General features: G+C 30.3%; 1 protein-coding gene across 5 annotated transcripts in view; it reads right to left on the reverse strand.

Moving 5' to 3' along the window:
* Window positions 1-18,276, reverse strand: part of LOC129961102 (E3 ubiquitin-protein ligase HUWE1-like) — a 254,804-nt gene that overhangs the window by 153,669 nt on the left and 82,859 nt on the right. For all 5 annotated transcript variants that reach the window (XM_056074928.1, XM_056074930.1, XM_056074931.1 and 2 more), the window contains exons 31-34: window positions 10,966-11,039; window positions 6,995-7,152; window positions 4,380-4,502; window positions 3,263-3,559 (exon numbers count right to left, since the gene is read on the reverse strand). In XM_056074928.1, the coding sequence (XP_055930903.1) occupies window positions 3,263-3,559; window positions 4,380-4,502; window positions 6,995-7,152; window positions 10,966-11,039 (652 nt within the window). The remainder of the gene's footprint in view (window positions 1-3,262; window positions 3,560-4,379; window positions 4,503-6,994; window positions 7,153-10,965; window positions 11,040-18,276) is intronic.

The following is an 18,276-nucleotide window of genomic DNA, read 5'->3' on the forward strand; positions in this document are numbered from 1 at the left end:
ATATTAACGAAATGATAGCAAATAATAAGGAAATAATAATAAATAATAAAAGACTCCTACATGAATGGGTGAATGCCAACTGAGGTCAATTCCAGAGTTGGATTATGATCATTTTCGTAGTATTAAAACTGCCTAAAAATTAATGCTTACTTACAATAAAATATAGATCTATTCTTTAATGAAACACAATGTTTATAATGAAATATCATAACAGAGGTAACGGAACAATTTTACGATCATAAATGCTTTTGTTATTCATAAAAAATTTTATTTTGTGATAAGCAACAAATTCTAATTTTGAAAATAATAATGTAATAATTACTATTACTTCTGTTTTTATGGACTGTACTCTTTTCTCACATCATACATTTCCCCCGGCTCATTTATTCTAAGCTAAATATCATAGTAAATTAAATTAATAAACCATTTTGGTCTCCAGCATAATGTAATGAAAAATTTTAATAGTGATATATTTTTTCTGACATAATTTGATTAACTGAATTTTGACAGATGGAATTTTGGTATGGAAGATTTGTATACACACATGTTAACACTAAACATACAAGTATTTCAACGATACATTGGAACTGCTATTGGAAAATGAAGAAAACAAATGGAATAAAATTATACATTATTAATAGTAAAACAAGTTGTAGATATTAATAGTGGAAAGGAAATCTCAGAAAGAGAACATAATGTTATATGGCAGCCCCAAAAACGGCAAATTCGGTGCCACTAAACATTGTGAAGATTCTGCTGGGATAGAAGGAACAAAGTTGCAATTTATAAAAAGTTGCCGAAGAAATTTCACCCCCTTGTATACAAGACAATATCGAAAAGGTGGCTGACAGTAACAGGTCAATAAAGGATGGTATATGTGAGCACAAACACAAATGGTAACAATTTACAAAATTTTGATTTTATGATTATCAATAAAATTCATCATATTTTTTTTAAGAAAAATATTTATTTAAACAAATACAAGAAATATATACATCACAATTATTCAGAAATTTATAACATTTTTCAAAGATAAGAAATATGCGACATCTGAAAAATTAATCCGTTATAAATGAAGAAATCTGTACACTTAATATCGTGCATTAAACAAAATAGCGATTAATACTTAATATTAATGTAAGATAAAATAAATATCTTCAGAAACTTATTTACCTTTTCCAAGACATTTTATAGTAAACAGTAGAATTAATAAATTTACTAGGAATGATTTCTACCATCAAGACTAAGAATAAATAATATGTTGCCCCAGGTGGCATATTATATATATGCAATGTTCTTTTAAAATTTAATTTAAACAATTAATTGCCTAATTTTTAGCTCAACTTAGCACATATTAACTTCATTCTAAAATATTCTCTTATTTCCTGAACCCATTCCACTTTTTCTATTTAATTAATTCAACACAAGCTTTGTAAAAATGCGTTCGTCAGCGCTTCCCACACTTTCAGTGAAGGCATAAAAACTGCTGACCGAAACAAATTCTTCTAAAAGATCCCTTGCCTGTGGTCGACACGTGTAGAGATATCCCTATCAAAATTTCATGGTATACAGGACCAGGGATAATTAATTTCTCTCTCTTTTTTACCTTTTTCTGCTTTTGTGCCGTGCTGTGAGCAGACGTGCCTTGTCAGTACCTCTTGTAAACAAATCCTACCTCCCGGGAGAGAACAAAACGAAGTTAAAAATTCGAAGTATCTCCTCTGTCTTTTAACTGCCTTCTGCTTCAAAAAATTATATTTAAACACACACACACACAGAGAGAGAGAGATACACACACTGCATTGATTCTTATAATAACTGAAAAGTCATGATGTTAACTTTCTGTCTACAACTTAGTCACATTTATTCCAGTGGGGGGGGAGGGGGGAGAAAAGCATGTTTCCATAGAAATTTTAATCTTATCAATTGTTCCATAGTTTGCGGAATGTTTGGATAAAGTTAATGGAATATAAATATTTAAAACATTTTAACAAATTTACTGATTTTACTCCAATTTATTCATAACTAACAAGCAAAATGTAAAATATTTAAAAAATTATGACAAATATAAGAAATAAGTATGGTTAATTAAAGAATAAAATGAATAAAGATGCTTCAGGTATTATAAATGTTATAAAATTATTACATAAAAGAAAATTTATCCCACGAATGATGAAATTTGAGTTTGAAAACACTGAAATTCGCAGAAATGTGTTATCTGCATAACGTAGCAAAGAAATTAAATATGAGTGAGTGAATCTTTTTTTATATATTGCCAAAATAAAAATGAATTGATAAAGAGTTCTTGTGAAAAAATATTAACTTTTAAATTTACACATTATTTGTTTCAAGATCAGCTATATATTTTGTTGTTGTTGTTGTTTTGGCGATAAATTTCAGAAGAGTGGTCAGTAGAAGTATATGAAACGAGTTTCCTGTCATATAAAACCAGTCTCTGACTATGTATTAATATTCAAGAAAAAGGATGGGGGGCAATTAAAATTTCGATGTTTCAACCTTTACAATGCTCTAAACTCATCATGCTCTGGGCTATATAATATAAGCTGCATGGTTTTATCAAATACTGATAAAGAATGTACAAGAACAAACTCAGCCATGAAGAATAATTTACGAGTTCTAGACTGCTTAAGTAAAGGTAATGAAAAATTTAAGTAAAAATCAAATGCTTATGCTTAGTGAAAAATTTTAAGAGAAAGAAAAACTACATGCCACCATATATGTGAAAAAGTGAATACAATAGAATTTAAAGAAAATTATATTGAAAATAAGCTGCATTAACTGCAGGCCTATAAAACTAGTTTTTGAAAAAGGTTGTACACAGCTAAGTTAAATAATAATAATAAAAAATAATAATAACGGGGGGGGTTTGTCGACAAGAATTTGGGGATGGTAGATTGAAAACAATTTTAAATATAGCATTACATTAATTTTTCAATTACTTTTCCTTCAATAAACTCAGTAAACAATTTAAGAATTAACATTTCATATCACATTTAATTTATGTCATTGAAATATGATAATAAGGCAATAGCTGTAAATAATACTTTATGTATTATGAAAAAAATATGGAAAAATCTGATTCCGCCCCCCCCCCCAATTCAAAGGTAAACATTAAAGGCGAAAATACAACACTCAACTATGTTGCAATGAAACAGATGAGCTGTAATAAAAATAGCATATTATAGAATTTTACATGAGGGCATATTTCTCTCGTTTAGACAAAGAAAAAAATAAAACGTACAGGTGCAGTTTCAGGTGTTGCAGAATTTCTTCCTAAGGACGAAGGATAACTCAAAAGGTAATCTGTAGCCTGTTCCAAAGAAAGAGTATTGAGCAAAGCTTCTGTAGCTAGACTTCTTGAGAAACCCATATCCACAAGCTGTTGTAAATGATCATCATTTACTCCACTGTCATCTCCATCTAAAACATGTCTATTTCGATTTCCTATCCTATTAGCAGAACCTGCTGAGGTGGGGCTCGAAGCTGTTGCTGCAGAAGGGGCAGATGGTTTGATATCTTCTCCTTTTGAAAGACGTTCCTATAAGAAATACTTATAAATACCAGTTCCTGGTAGAGAACTTAATATAAGAATTATAATTATCAATTACAAATAACAAATTTTTAAAATGCTTCTTAAACGCTGACTTAATTCAGAATTTTTGCTTTTACTACGAAAGGATAATTTGTATTTCAAACTTGATTGAAACGCTATTCATCATATTTAGAAAGACAATCAAAAAGAAATTCATAACACTAATGCACAAAGAAAAAAAAATAATTACAGATTATTATATTTATAAAAGTATAAAAGCCACATATTTATAAAAAAAATTATTAAATAAGAGTTAAAACATTTAAAAACTAATCATCATCAATCAAAACATTTGGATATTTTTGCACACATTTTGAAATATAAAAATTTTAAATGCTAAATTCAAATGCCAATTAATATTTAGAATTAATATATAACATAACATAATTAATATATAATATAACATAATATATAAAATAATTACACAAGTCAGAAAATCATACTACTGTCATAAGTCAAATGTCTAATTTTTTTATATATATATAACATGAAACTGTTTTATTGACACTTGATTACACTGTTCTAACTTGGCTGTTTTACTCCAACTACACACACAAACATAAAAGCTATAACAAAAATACACAAAGGAAACTGTATAAAACTGTTTAGACAATTATAAAATTAAGCATTATTAAGTTAATAAGCAAAAATAATATGAAATGAAAATTGAATCATTATATAGAGACAAAAACTAAACAGCATTTACAAAAGTATAAAATTATATACTTCTATAATTACTAACTTTTGAAATAATTATTTTACTTACTTTTATAATTGTTTCCCCCTTAAGTATATGGCATATCACAGATAACATCGATTCAGCAATTCTTTCACCATAAACGAGTAGAGGCCTTCTGTCCCACAGATACATAATACTCTCAAAAGCACGCTATAAATAAATAAAAATCACTTAACTCAATTATTTACCTTTAGAAAAAAAAATATTAATTAAATGAGAATCTAAACCTGATATAAGCATAATTACAATAATGGTCCATGGTAAATGCCAAAATTACAATCTTTTTTTTCTTTTTTTAAATTGGATATTTAAGCATTCCATTCAATCCTTCTAATCTAAAGTTAAATAAAGGAGTGAATCTGATAGCAATTTGGGATTTAGAACTGAAAGAGTTTATTTATATACAAAATATTTTTCTGAAATATTATTGTCTTTCCTGAAGATGTACTCAATTTTCAGGTTTTATAAAACACAGCGAACCCATAGTTTAACAAAAAAACTCCTCCTAGCGCACAACTTATAAAATCACTGAACGAAAATAATTCTAATAATATTCCTCAAGCGCAAACTATGAAGCATTTTAAAATATTTAGTTATATTTAAAATATTTAGGAGAAACTTAATGATAAAATCAGGAGCATTAAGTATTTTTAAATGAAGAGTTTGCCTTATTACTTGGAAATTCCATGTTCATCATAATATTCACCTTATTTCTTAAGAATAATGTTTTATTTATTTTCCAGTCCCCACAAATTTTAATTCAAAATATAGTTTCAAACTTTCAGAATTAACTAGAAACATTAGCCTGCTGCTTCTGATTTTTCAATAAAGTTGAAGAAAAAAAAAAAAAAAAAAAACCATTCATACAAACACTAAAAAATTGGAATTTTTCATACAAATTTTTATAATTATAAATACAACAAAAATTTAAATAGCTTTTCTTACTATATAAATGGTAAGCTCTGAAAATGTTAAAATAGTGTATTGCTATAATAGTCAATAGTTTGCAAAACTGTAAAATTCTAGAATATAAGGGAGTGAATAAAGCAATTGTGAAATCCAGTCTATATAAACAAGAAGCAAGTTAAATTAGAGTAAATAAAAAATGTGTAAAGCTGATGTTATCTACAGTAGAAATATTTTCCATAGTAGTTTAAAAATTAACCACATTAAAATGCTTTTAATTCATCTGTGAAAGTTAAAATTCATGCTTTCCAGGCACAAAAAGATTATAAGATAAAATTATGTGTCCAAATTAGCATAATTTATACAAAAGTTTTAACAAGTTACCAAACAAGTTATAATTCATAAATACATAAAATTATATCAAAGAAAAATATTTCAGATATGGAGACATTTAATGGGTTAAGTAATAATTCCAATTTCCTTTCTAATTTCAAGAATGCATGTAAAAATAATAAGAAATATTAAATTATTATCTCAAAATGAATTAACAGTTTAACCAAACAGTGTATTTTGATATTTCCTCAATGCTTATGTATCTTCAGATCATTAAAATGGAATGCAAATCGGCATAAATGAGCACTTTCATGCCAGTTTGACTTGTGTGAAACACTTTTGCTTCCTGTACCCTTTCTGCCACAAATATTATTTGTTAATAAAAAAAAAATCGAAAAATTCCACATACAAAATTATTCAATGATTCCAAATTATTAATTGCAAACATTCATTAGTTATTCCTTTGGTTCCAGATCATGTTAGCTAATAAGCCTCATGAAAATTGTAAATTAAAAGCAATATAGAAAATTATGTTCTTAAGTAAGATCCTTAATGAATGAATCAATGACCTCTTGATATTGGGGACAAAAATTAAGATATAAAATGCTAGAATTAAGGCCCTATCTCTATTAAAAATCAAAATCTAAGGATTCTTCAGAATTCTATGTAAACCTCATGTTTTGATGGGAGGTTACACATTAGTTACGCGCTTAGAAGAGAAATGAATCCCGAATTATTATGAGTGAGCGACGAATCGTGGACGCTGAGTTTCATTAAGATTGTTTAATTAGCTATTTGCTGTCAACTTGATTTGATTAATACCATACGTGCTGTTCTTTGTGTATATCTTGGATGTGTTTCTGTAACCTGTGTTCATTTAAAAAATATACATATTCGAAGAATGAAACGCTTCCTATAATCCCGTTTGATGGACTTCTTTTCCTGTGCATCCACTGGACAATTCAGAAAAACTGCATGTTGACAGTCAATTTACAAAAATAACTATCTACTATACAGAATAAAAAGTTCTTAAATTCATGTCCATACTTCAATATTTTATTTCCCCCCCCCCCACACCTACAAAAGAAAAACAAAAAAAAGCTGATGTCCCATGCCATTAAAAAGTTTTGAGCTAAATAAGTGTATATAATAGTTCGGTTTTTATGGACTTTGAAAAGTCAGCACCCACTTTTTACCCAAGTAATAGAAGCGTACTAGATTTGTGTTAAATAATAGCATGGAAAATAATTACTGAGGTTTAAAACAATTAGTGAATTTGTATGCTGTTTTTAAACAAAAACTTGAAGGCACAAATAAAAACATATGTGCACACAAACATAAAATTCTTTAACTTCAAGAGCAATATTTTTACAATAATTAAAATTAAATAATCTGAGCATTACCTTGTGAATATGAATTAAAAACAAAAGTGGATTGAAACCAGAACTTCCTTGCTGGTTAGGTTTAACAGGCAGAGTGTGAGGCGATTCCAAAACAGTTTTAGGATTCACCATTTTTTCCAAGAGCATCAACCAAGCATCCAAAAACTCACCAGTTCCATCTAAAAACATATACAGAAGATGGAGTAAAATAATATATATCAAACATACACGAAACACCACTATGATTATTTACATAGCAATAGCCAGAATTAAGAAAAATAAAGCAAAACCAATGCTGCATATTCATACAAATATAAATAAACTATTAATAATATTAATCAATTTTTTCATTCATCTTCACTTTGCCAAAAATTTAAGAATCAGCTTTAATAAGGAAACAGTATACAGCATTTTCAATACAACTATTTTACACTGCATATCTTCACAATAAAGTGAACTGGCAATAGTGAATGAAATAAATTAAAGTGAACTGAATTCACAATAAAGCGAAAGAAATGCAAAAAATTCTTTTAAATGGAAGAATCTTATTGTTTTTTCTAAAGAGTATATCGAATAATTCGTCGAGACAATTATAATATTTAATAAAATTTTCCATTTATTATCCCTAAGAAAATATAGCACAGGCCTATTTACCTTAAAGAAACAAAGAGTGAAAACAGTTACTATAATTTTTAGTTCGTAAGGAAAAAAAATTGAATTACAGAAGATACTTTAACAAGAATAATTGTTTTATTGAGAAAATAAGTACCTCAAAAAAAATCAAACTATCCACAAACTCCAATTAAAAACGATCGAATTATTCAAGTTCACTGTAATTCCAAATTTCTTCCTATAATTTAACTTTCAAGAAAGCTTAGTAATTTATTTTAACTAGAATATAGATAGAATTGAAAATCACCTGATAGCTCAACATGGATCCAAAAAAATTGGCTTGAACCACCAAAGAAGCAGAACGAATGAGACTGCTTAATATAGGTTCTATGCTATAGTCACAACTAGTCACAAGTGAGGCAGTGAAGGAAGCAAAATTTCTATGGCAGGCTGTTTTCTCTACAGTTCTCTCCTTATTACAGATCAGAGGTACAGCAAGTTACTACGTAGAGCACACCGTGCGTCACACAGAAACTACCCTGACCGTATGGGAATTTTCGTTACGGTGAACCACAGAGAAAATCAGGGGTTACAACACTTTTTCTATCTTCACAGTGTATCAATGTGCGGTAGGTGTAAGGAATGCAACTCGTCTTGTAATATATATATCTTGAATATATATGTGTGTGTGTGTTTGTGTGCGCGTGCGTGCGTGCGTGCGTGCGTGTAATATATATATCCAAGAGAAATATAAGTAGTAAATATAAAAATTAATTACATATGTTAATATCAATAAACACAAGGTAGTAATAATGAAAGTTCGAGAAATCAGAAGGCTCTGAAGCCGATTCTATGGCTCCAAATGAAATAAAAATTTCACTAGTAATGTAGTACAAGTGATGCACTCAGCAAAAATCAGAGAGAAAAAAAAAGTTCACTATTTTGTCAGAAAGTGGCGCTAAACCACTACCTATAGAGAATTTTGCAATTTTTTGTAAAAAACAAAATAAAGGAAATTTATTATTACATTTCGTTAATTCGGAGAGTCCTAGAGTCAGAACTATGGCTCCAAACAATATAGGAAATAATTTCATGTGATGCAATAAAAATAAAACATGCCGCTCGTCAGCGACGAAATAAAGGAAAACAGAACTACAAATGCTCAATTAACTCTCCATTTATTTGCTATCGCACATTCCATTTTGAAAATAGTTTTCTACTGCATGACGTAAAATGGTCCTTGGGATTGAACGGATGTAAAATCAGACGATCTCTGTTCTTCAGATCAGAGATCGTCTGACATTTGTCTTTAGACAGAGACATTCGAAAATCGCCTCTCCAGAATCACAAAGTATATCAGGCAATCGTAGGCAGACAATTTAAAAATAACTTATCATACGGTCTTGTGTGAAACGGCGTTGTAGGATAATCCGAAATATTCCAGTAATATGAGGTGGTGCACCATCTTATATAAAAAATGTATTTTGAAAACAACTTCGCAGTTGCAACTCCGGAATCACAAAACCCGACAACATACTGAGATATCTTTTGCCATTTCCGAAACAAGTAATGGGTCCTGTAGGCATTGATTCCTAAAAATATATATAGATCTATTCATAGAAGTAGCTGCAAAACCGCAACACACTGTTACTTTAGCTGCATGAAATGGAATTTCTTGAACAATATTATGTTTTCTTTCGCCCAAATACGACAATTGCTTGTGTTCACATATCCGTTTAAACAAAAATGCACTTTATCGCTCAACAGAATACGTGTCTTGCACATTCATTCGTGCAAGAAAACGTAGTGCAAATGCCAGCGAATATTCCGTATCAACATGTATTTACAGTTGCACCCTCAGAATCTTGTATGGATAGTAACGCATCACTTGTCTCACCATGAAAATCGACATGTCGATTTCATTTGCAAAAACTAGCACACTTGCATTATCATATGGCGAAAATTTTGCTAAATCTACGGTAGCAGCCTCTTCAGCGCTAAAAATATTCCATTGTTTTCTTTCCCTACCAAGAAGACCAAGTGTTCCTGTTGCTTCAGGTTTTCTTAAACACTTTGTGAACGACACGATCCGACATTTGTCCAGGTCAACATTTTTGTTTCCGGAATTCTCGAAGAATTGCAGCTGCGTTGCTATTATGTTGATAAATATAACTTTAGAAAATGAGCCTTAATTTTCAAAGTTACCCTTTTTCACAAATTCTAGACTTTAATGATTTTCAGAAACAATCAACTCATTCAGTATCGAAGGAATCACAGACACTTTCTTAGCTTGTTTTCAATATTATTGATTTGAAGTGTATGTCACGGTTTCGAAGTTGTAACGTCACTGCCATTTCTATGTAGTTTGTCGAAGATTTCAATAAAAGTTGAAAAGTTCTTTCGTAAGGATTGATTGAAACAGATAAAATAAATTTGCAAAACTTTACCTTTGCCAACTGAGAAATAATATTTCCCTTTATTTTGTTTGTAAAAACACAAACAAACCTTAAATATTGGTATAACGCCATCTACTGTCGACATTTTGAAAAAATATATTCGTTTTTTTTTTTTTTTTAAGCACGTCAGTAATACTACATATCAGTGAAATTTTGCTTCATTTGGAGTCATAGAACCGCCTCTAAATCCTTGTGAATAAGCTAATTATAATAATCCTGTACTTTGGCATTAATGTTAAAATATCAAAAATATATGTTCCTATCTGACATAAACCACATTAACCAAGTTAGAATTATTACAGGAATATTAATCCATTTATAATAGGAGGTGACAAATACTTTCCATAATTTCAACAAACCATAATATCTAGCATCTTTTAAATGGACTAATGCAAATTACAGAAAAACAACTGATCAGTTTAATTCTTCATTAACAATAGTATTTTAAATGAAATATGGTGCACCAAACACACAGAACCAAACAAACGCATATTTGAATTTATAATAAGGCAAGCCATCCACACATAATTTTCTATCCTTCTGAATAATGTTTAAATAGCATTCAAAAGATGTACGAATTATAACTGTGCAATTTGCAAAATCATAATTTTGCAAAATGCCATCAAATTCTGAATTGCAATATGACATTACATAATCTGATAATTCATTGCAATAATTGTTATAAAAAACAACACTAATAATATTGTAAAAGAAACTGGAAATACGTCTTTACCAGAAAAGAACTTTTAAGCATTTGATAAAATATAAGGCAGTAAAATGAACAAAATTTTCAAAACAACACACACCCATCTAAATTTAAATAAAATTAAAGATAATTACTGTAAATGTTCATAATTAAAACTAACAAATAGCCAATATGAAACTATTTAACTCTCATATTTCAAACAACAACAAAAGTTTTACCTGGTAGTTCAGGATGTTCCAAACCGTCTTCAATGGGAACTTTGTTGCCACAAGTCAAAGCCCAACGAAAAGTACTATAAAACAAATAAAACAATTAGAAAAAATGCAATCGATAGGCAACACATAATTGCAAATGTAATAGCAAGTTAGAAATCAATCAAAGAGCAAGCAACATGCATATAAGAATACTGATCAAGTTCCTAAAATGATCTTTATCCAAAAGATATTGCATATTACACTGGAAAGTATTAGACAGTATGATGCATGCAGATTAAAAAAAGTTTTTAAAAGAATTGAAATATTAAAAGCAAAATTACAAGTCCTGGCCCTTCCTCAATAAAATAGGATGTTTAAAAGACATTTGCAAGCAGGCAAATCTAATTTTGATAGTAAAGAACACAATTTAGCCTACAAGAAAACATTTCATTTATAAAGGTCCTTGTGCATTTGAGTTGCAGAACACACATGCAAGCAAAAGTACAGACGGTTAACCGAAAGATGGATTTGGTTCAATATTTGATTCAAAGTTACATTTTAGATATTAAATATGGTACTAGCTTCTATGCACGTAGCCCTTTATGTTTTGTTACCATTGTGTCACTTGTCATCTGACAGTCAGAAATCTACCAGTGACAAGATTCTTTTTAAAATTTGATCATAGAAATCTACAAATTTAGTATAAAGACTATTTATCAAATTTCATTCATTTAGCTCAAAACATTTTAAAGTTATGTTCATAGAGAGCCATATTTCCAAAAATGTATTTTTCCAACTCAAGGAAGCTACAAACTTATCTGAACCTCTTCCTGCAAGCAAACATGCCTCTTTAAGATAATTATTAATAGCTGATCGAACCTGATAAAAATTTAGAAATTAGCAATTTAGAAAGTAATCAAAAGCACATAAAACATTACAGTACAAAATAATGGTCCTCAATACGCTATTGTGAAACATGCATTAAGATGAATTACAACTCCTGCTTTATTTCTATCGTAATCTATGTCGAGTTTTCAGTCAATTTGTAGCGGTTTTATTGCTGACATGACATATGCTCCAGAATATTACAAACTTGTTTCTGTGAATAAAATAAGAAACTAAGGTTAAATCTTACTAATACCCGAACAGAGAAACCAATCACAAACAAGATTTTTTTTTTTTTTACTACACATCTCCAACATCAAAAGTTCCAACTAATGGATATCTACACCAATTATTGTGAATTTTTCAAAGGTGTAGCAGGTCATCAAAAATGTCAGCAGTGGTGTTAGAAACTGAATATGATTCAGTTTGCTGAATCTCTGTAGTACATTGCATATATATTCGTCAGAAATACGTGAAATATTTTAGGTTATACTATGCACACACAATATCGAAAAACACAATATCAATAAAACCACAAGTCAGACGAAACATCAAGGAGTTATTTACCATTAAGATGATATAATAGATCATAATATTCGCCTTTCTAATATAAAGCAGTCCTTGAAATAAGCTGAATGGACAAGTGTTTATTGAGATCGCCTCTAAAAGGAAAAATCAAGAACCTCCTTAGGGGGCTCAATTTAAGAGGGAGGATCTCTCAACTTAACTGAAATGCTCATATAGGTCAGAATCGCTGACACAGCAGCAGGAGAAAATAACTCCCAAAATGACTCTCTCGACTTCCCAGAGAAAACTTACACTAGTACTCTAGTTTCTCACTTGATCAATGTGACATCAGATGGATTTATCATCTGAATAAAGGTTTTTGTTGGTCAAAGGATCTGCTTCTTCAGTTACTATCTCCAGAATCTAAATATGATCTGAAGAATGACTTTTGAAGTAAACTGCACCATTCTTTTGAAAAGATCATAACTGATCATTAGATAAACGGTTGTCAAGAGACTTTTCATTTTCCCCTCCCCTGAAATTTACAAGATTGATGTCTAAACTGCTCTCGTGCCTCCTCTTCATTAGCAATTCGGCTGGACTAAAATCTGTTTCATCAGAGAGTGATACGTTCGGTAAGGAAAAATACTTGTGAATCTCCGATTCCAACAAGACCTCTTTAAAAAGTCGTTAGGCGTCTAAATAACTCTTTCTGCCTGTCCATTGCTTGACAGACGATATGGCGCCTAGAAAATATGGTAAATTCCGTTGTTAGACAGGAAACTACTGAATTCTTCCAAAGTGATATGCCTACCATCATCGGGCACTACTAAATCGACAACGGCGTGATGTTTCAAAGTTCCGCGGTGTGACTACGTCGTCATGAGCACCTTCACATCAGCATAATTTAGTATATCATTTATAATTTGTAAGTTTAAGGGAAAGATTAAACTTAATTGAAGCTTGTTTAGACGAGTGCATAAAACTCTAACGTCATGAAATTTGATATAATTATTTAATTGTTATGATGGAATTATTAATAAAGAAATAATATTTTGATTATTTATGGGGGAACAGAGACATTTAAAGCATTTACCTTGCATGTGCCTTACCTTGGAGACTAATTTAACTATTTTGATTAGTTATTATCGAAAAATCCAGAAAAATTTCACGCGTGTAGCTCATTGTAGTTATCTAAGATCGAAACAAAAATAATTTTGAGAAAACTTTAATCCAACAGATTGGCAAAGGAGTTTGAAATTTTGTCCTTTTACAGACAGAAATTATTATAAATATAGTAAATTGCTCCAGGTCTTTTCCTAGACCTGAGCACAGCAGGATCATAAGATGCAGATGAAATAATTAGTTACGAATCTGAGGAAATCTTTCGTAGAACTTAGTTGATATTCTTTTAAGTAAATCCCGAAACAGGTTCAATTTTAATCTCATTATGAAGTATTTTCCTTCTTATGCACAAGAGTGCATTAACAATCGTTATCAGATGTTTATTTTGGGAAAACTTGTAACTTCTTAATGTTTTGGGCGGAAACGGCTCCTCAAATTTGAAAACCATACATTAAAGCTGGTCTTAAAATTGCTTTGTAGAGCAGAAGCTTGAGCCTAATCGACAGCTTACTTCATGGAACAATTAAGTTGTAGTTTAGCACTCATTATCTTAACTTCGGTGAGGGTCGCTTTTATGACTATTAAAGATTAATTTTGCATCAAAAACTAACTCTAGGTATTTGTACTCATTTATCTAGGGGACGGGTTGGTCGCAAACTTGAATTTAGTTTAAATCGGGCATTTTCAATATTTTAGTGACACTACTAAATCTTGTACACAATGATTTCCTTCAAAAGTAGGCCTTGAAGGGGACCAACCAAGTAGTAACTTTAATCTTCATTTTATAGCAACCTCTCAAAAGTGAGAGGACCACATAATGGTGGTGTATATCTAGTTTGTTCATACGGTTTGCAGGCAACCACATAATTTTTGTCAACTTCAATCTTATGCAACAAGACGTAAATATAAAAACGCAATTTCGCTTTGTCAATTCCTGAGAGAGAAAATTGTCATTCATCTAAAATTCATCTAGATAACACTTCGTTACTCAGTTTCTCCACAACAAATATGTGTTTTGACAGAAAATTCTAAATTTATATCTTTTTGGCTATCATCTTCAATTCAATTCTCAGGATATTACAGGATCTCTTAAAGCGGTTTGTGCAAATTTGTCCTGATTATGCAATTCTTCCAGAAACAACACTACCGGAGTACATGAATATTTACCACTGTAGTAGTCTCACAGGAAGGCAACTCGGAGCTTAAGCATTTTGCAATTTTTCCCTGGACAGCGAAATAATAAGTTTTAAAAATTTGAACCAACACAACAAGCATGAAAGAACATTTAGAGTAAGCTTCGTTTTATTAAAATGTTTCAGGAGTAACTGATGATTATTAATAAAAATAAATTTCAACTTGTACAAGAAATAACGAAATTTCTTAATATCAGCTGTGATACTATATGCGATTGGTCGCATCCCATTAAAATTAACAAAATAAAACAAGTTAATTTTAATATAAGTTTCACCGACTTTTCCCACTCACCTGGAGATCCCAGACCAATCAAGATCAGCTAACATAACCACTTTACAAGTAGAGCTAAAATTACATTCTTCAGTCAGTCTGCATAAGTAGAAAAAGTTTCTATACTGCACTGTATGCACTAAAGACTTTAAAAACTGAAAAAACTGATGAGAAATGATTTCTGGCTTGGCAAAGACTACAAATTCTCTAATAAGCACAATTCTTTTGAATTCAGAAACTTCATTTTGTATAGGACAGCATTTAGTAGAAGGATTTCTTTTTTTTTCAATAGGCCTTTTTTTAAGGGTTTTCACAAGCCTTGAATGAGACGGTGCTTCCAACCTCCAACGACACTTCATTCCTTATTTGTTAATTATTTTTTTTTTATAGATTTTTCTCGTTTTTGTTCCTTTGTTTAGATTTTTTTTAAAGAAAAATTCTTTCTAATGCGGCTCTATATTCGTCTTCAAATATGAGCTACTAACTTTAGATGAATTGCCCTGTTCTCCACATTAATTTCAAAATCGGTTTCATCATGCCTTGCATCCAGCTACTCCTGTTTTGTTGTTGCATCACATTCAACGCCAGCTAGTCCTTCACAGTTTAAATTCTTCTAAAATAACCAGAAGTTGCTCTGGAGGGAAAATAGTCAAGAGATTTCATGAATAATTTGGCATATGAAATGTGCCACAAAACATTTCCTGCATTTACATGTACAACTAGACTGAACTAATTATTTCAAAGTTAATGGGAAACATCAGCAGTTAAACAGAATGGGCTATAAATGATACCTTGGAATGAATATGAAATATGTATACCTTGTTATATGAAATGGACACAAAATTGAATTTTCTTTTGATAAAATACCAAGTGGGACAATCGAATAGACTAAGAGCACATTTAGCGAATTTTTATTTAATGTAACATGACTGGTGAAAAGCTTATACTCTACATTTAAACCTTAAAAAGGAATGCCTGCACAAGTTAGAAAGAGTACAACAAATATATACTAGTCATAAAATACACAATACCTGTGCAGAAAGGAATAAAAATTTACAGAAAGTTCAATGAATACAGGCGTCTTTTCTCAGTAGAATTGGAAAATTAATTTTTTTATATAATTCTACTGGCAGGCTACAAAGTAAATTTTGAGTGTGTGTATATAACAGTTGTCACACATGAAAGCAAAAATTTGTGATTCCTTTCTTAGCTGTTTCTTTATTTGAAATTTCCTTAAACTTACTAAATTTTAATTATGAATTGCTCTTAGGTAATTAAATAATAATGCAATTCAAACACAGAGAAGGTTATTTTTATAATATTTAGATACAATGGGTAACATCCAGGGGTGTTTGTGGGACCCCAAAAAATCCCCTGAAACTTTTACGGACTTACTACCGACATTTTGGAGTTTCGAGAAGGGGGGGGGGGGTGAGAGAAATGAAAAATTACAATTATGAAGTATTGAATGACCTAATTATAAAAGTTCAATGAATTACTTTTTTTGCAAAATTCATAACCATAAATTTTCAAACATATAAACTACTACATTTTATGTAAATATTTTAAATTACATAAATTAATTCTTTAAAAAAATTATCTAATTTCTGCTGCTTTTTTTTTATTTTCTGATGTTTGTGGGCTTGTCTTTCTTTTGTGGGGAAATTCATAATTGCAGGAAGGGTGACTTTTATTTTTCTCATTTACAGTTGAAGAAATTTCCTCGAGAACTGCACATGCAGAGGTAGAAGCAGTTTGCTTTTCTGCTAATGTAGAAGGTTTTTCAGAGACATTTATAGGTGACTCATCTGAAATACATGTTTTTAAGTCCTCTTGATATGTTTTCCAACTTCTGTTCATATTCAGTAAGAGATCTTTGTGAATTGGATCAGTCATTGGATTTTTTGAGCCATATTTTTCACATGAGGTTTCTTTAGAAGCCATTAAATCATATTTAATAGTCTGCACTGCATCTAGGGAATCAATCTTAAGAGAGGTTCTATAGTCAGTGACAAGTGTATCCATTAAGTTGAATGCACTTTCCACTAATGGGCCATGGAAGCAGCTAAGGCAGGCTTTGACCAATTTAGCCAATGTAGGATACTTATAATCATTTGTGAAATCATCTTTTAAATTAAAAACTTTAGACCAATATTTATCAATTGTACACTTGACTTGATTTCCACTTTCATCAGATGTGTAGAGCATTTCTTTGGTGATATCAATATCACTCTGGTATAACCTTATTTCAGCTTCTACTTTTGACTTTTCATTATCACTAAAAATATGGGACATAAAAGATGATAATTTTTCAAAAGCTAATATTGTACTGGTTTTACCTCTTAGCTCTGGATCTAATGCTGTAAAACTAATTATATATGAATTTTTAAGGGGTAATTTCTGTTTCATATGCTGTGCTGTATTAGTATAAGCTTTCATCAGAGAAATTTGGAATTCTTTTGCTATTGGATGATTTTTTGATAATTTCTTCAGAAGAGTGGAAGCTTCTGCACCAGTAAATATTACTTTGCTAGGTAGATGGAATTCTGGATTTGTGACATCAACCTTTAATAAATTATAAGATGTGCACTCTATATTTTCTGGCTTCATAAAAAAAAAGAGAAAAATTTTGCCATCAATTTATAAATACTGGAATGTATTAAATGAAGCATTGGTTTTTTTGTTTCAAATAATTTAATATATGTGTTGAACTCGGGTAATACTGCTGAATATAATGCCATATGCAATAAAGTTTTGTTTTGCATAACAAATAACCCATTAAGTATTCTTTTTTTCCCGAGCTAAAGCATCCTTTGTGAGTTGTTGGGAATGCAAGCAAGAATACACCCCTTCAACAATTTTTTTCTGAGCTGCAGAAATATTTCTTTTATTGTATACAGTTTCAACATAGGAAAAATAATCCAAGTAGTGAAAATAAAATGCAATAAGAGCATCCCACAGATCTTTGATTCTTTCTAAAACACATAAAATGTACACCCACCTATGGTCTGGTCTCTTCAAGGGCTTAAGTTTTTTAATGGCAAGGGGTTCACAGATTTTGAAAAATTTTTCTCTTTTACTGCAGCTTTTCATATCAAAATAGATGTCATCAAACAAATCTATCTATCAAAACATGAAGCAAATTTTTTTGTACAGTTATTAGCTGTGTGACATTTGTCACCATCAATATCTAATAAGTGGGGTGCTTTGTTTGATTGTAGTCTGGTTTCAACACCCTTTTTTTTCCATGCATGGTGTTACATGAGTCCATTAATACACTAATTAAGTTTGCCTATGGAATATTATTATCTTCAATAGTATTAACAACTGCTTTAAAAACAGCTTCTGAATTGC

The sequence above is a fragment of the Argiope bruennichi genome, chromosome X2 (assembly GCF_947563725.1).
Source record: "Argiope bruennichi chromosome X2, qqArgBrue1.1, whole genome shotgun sequence".
In the NCBI taxonomy this organism is placed as follows: Eukaryota; Metazoa; Arthropoda; class Arachnida; order Araneae; family Araneidae; genus Argiope; species Argiope bruennichi.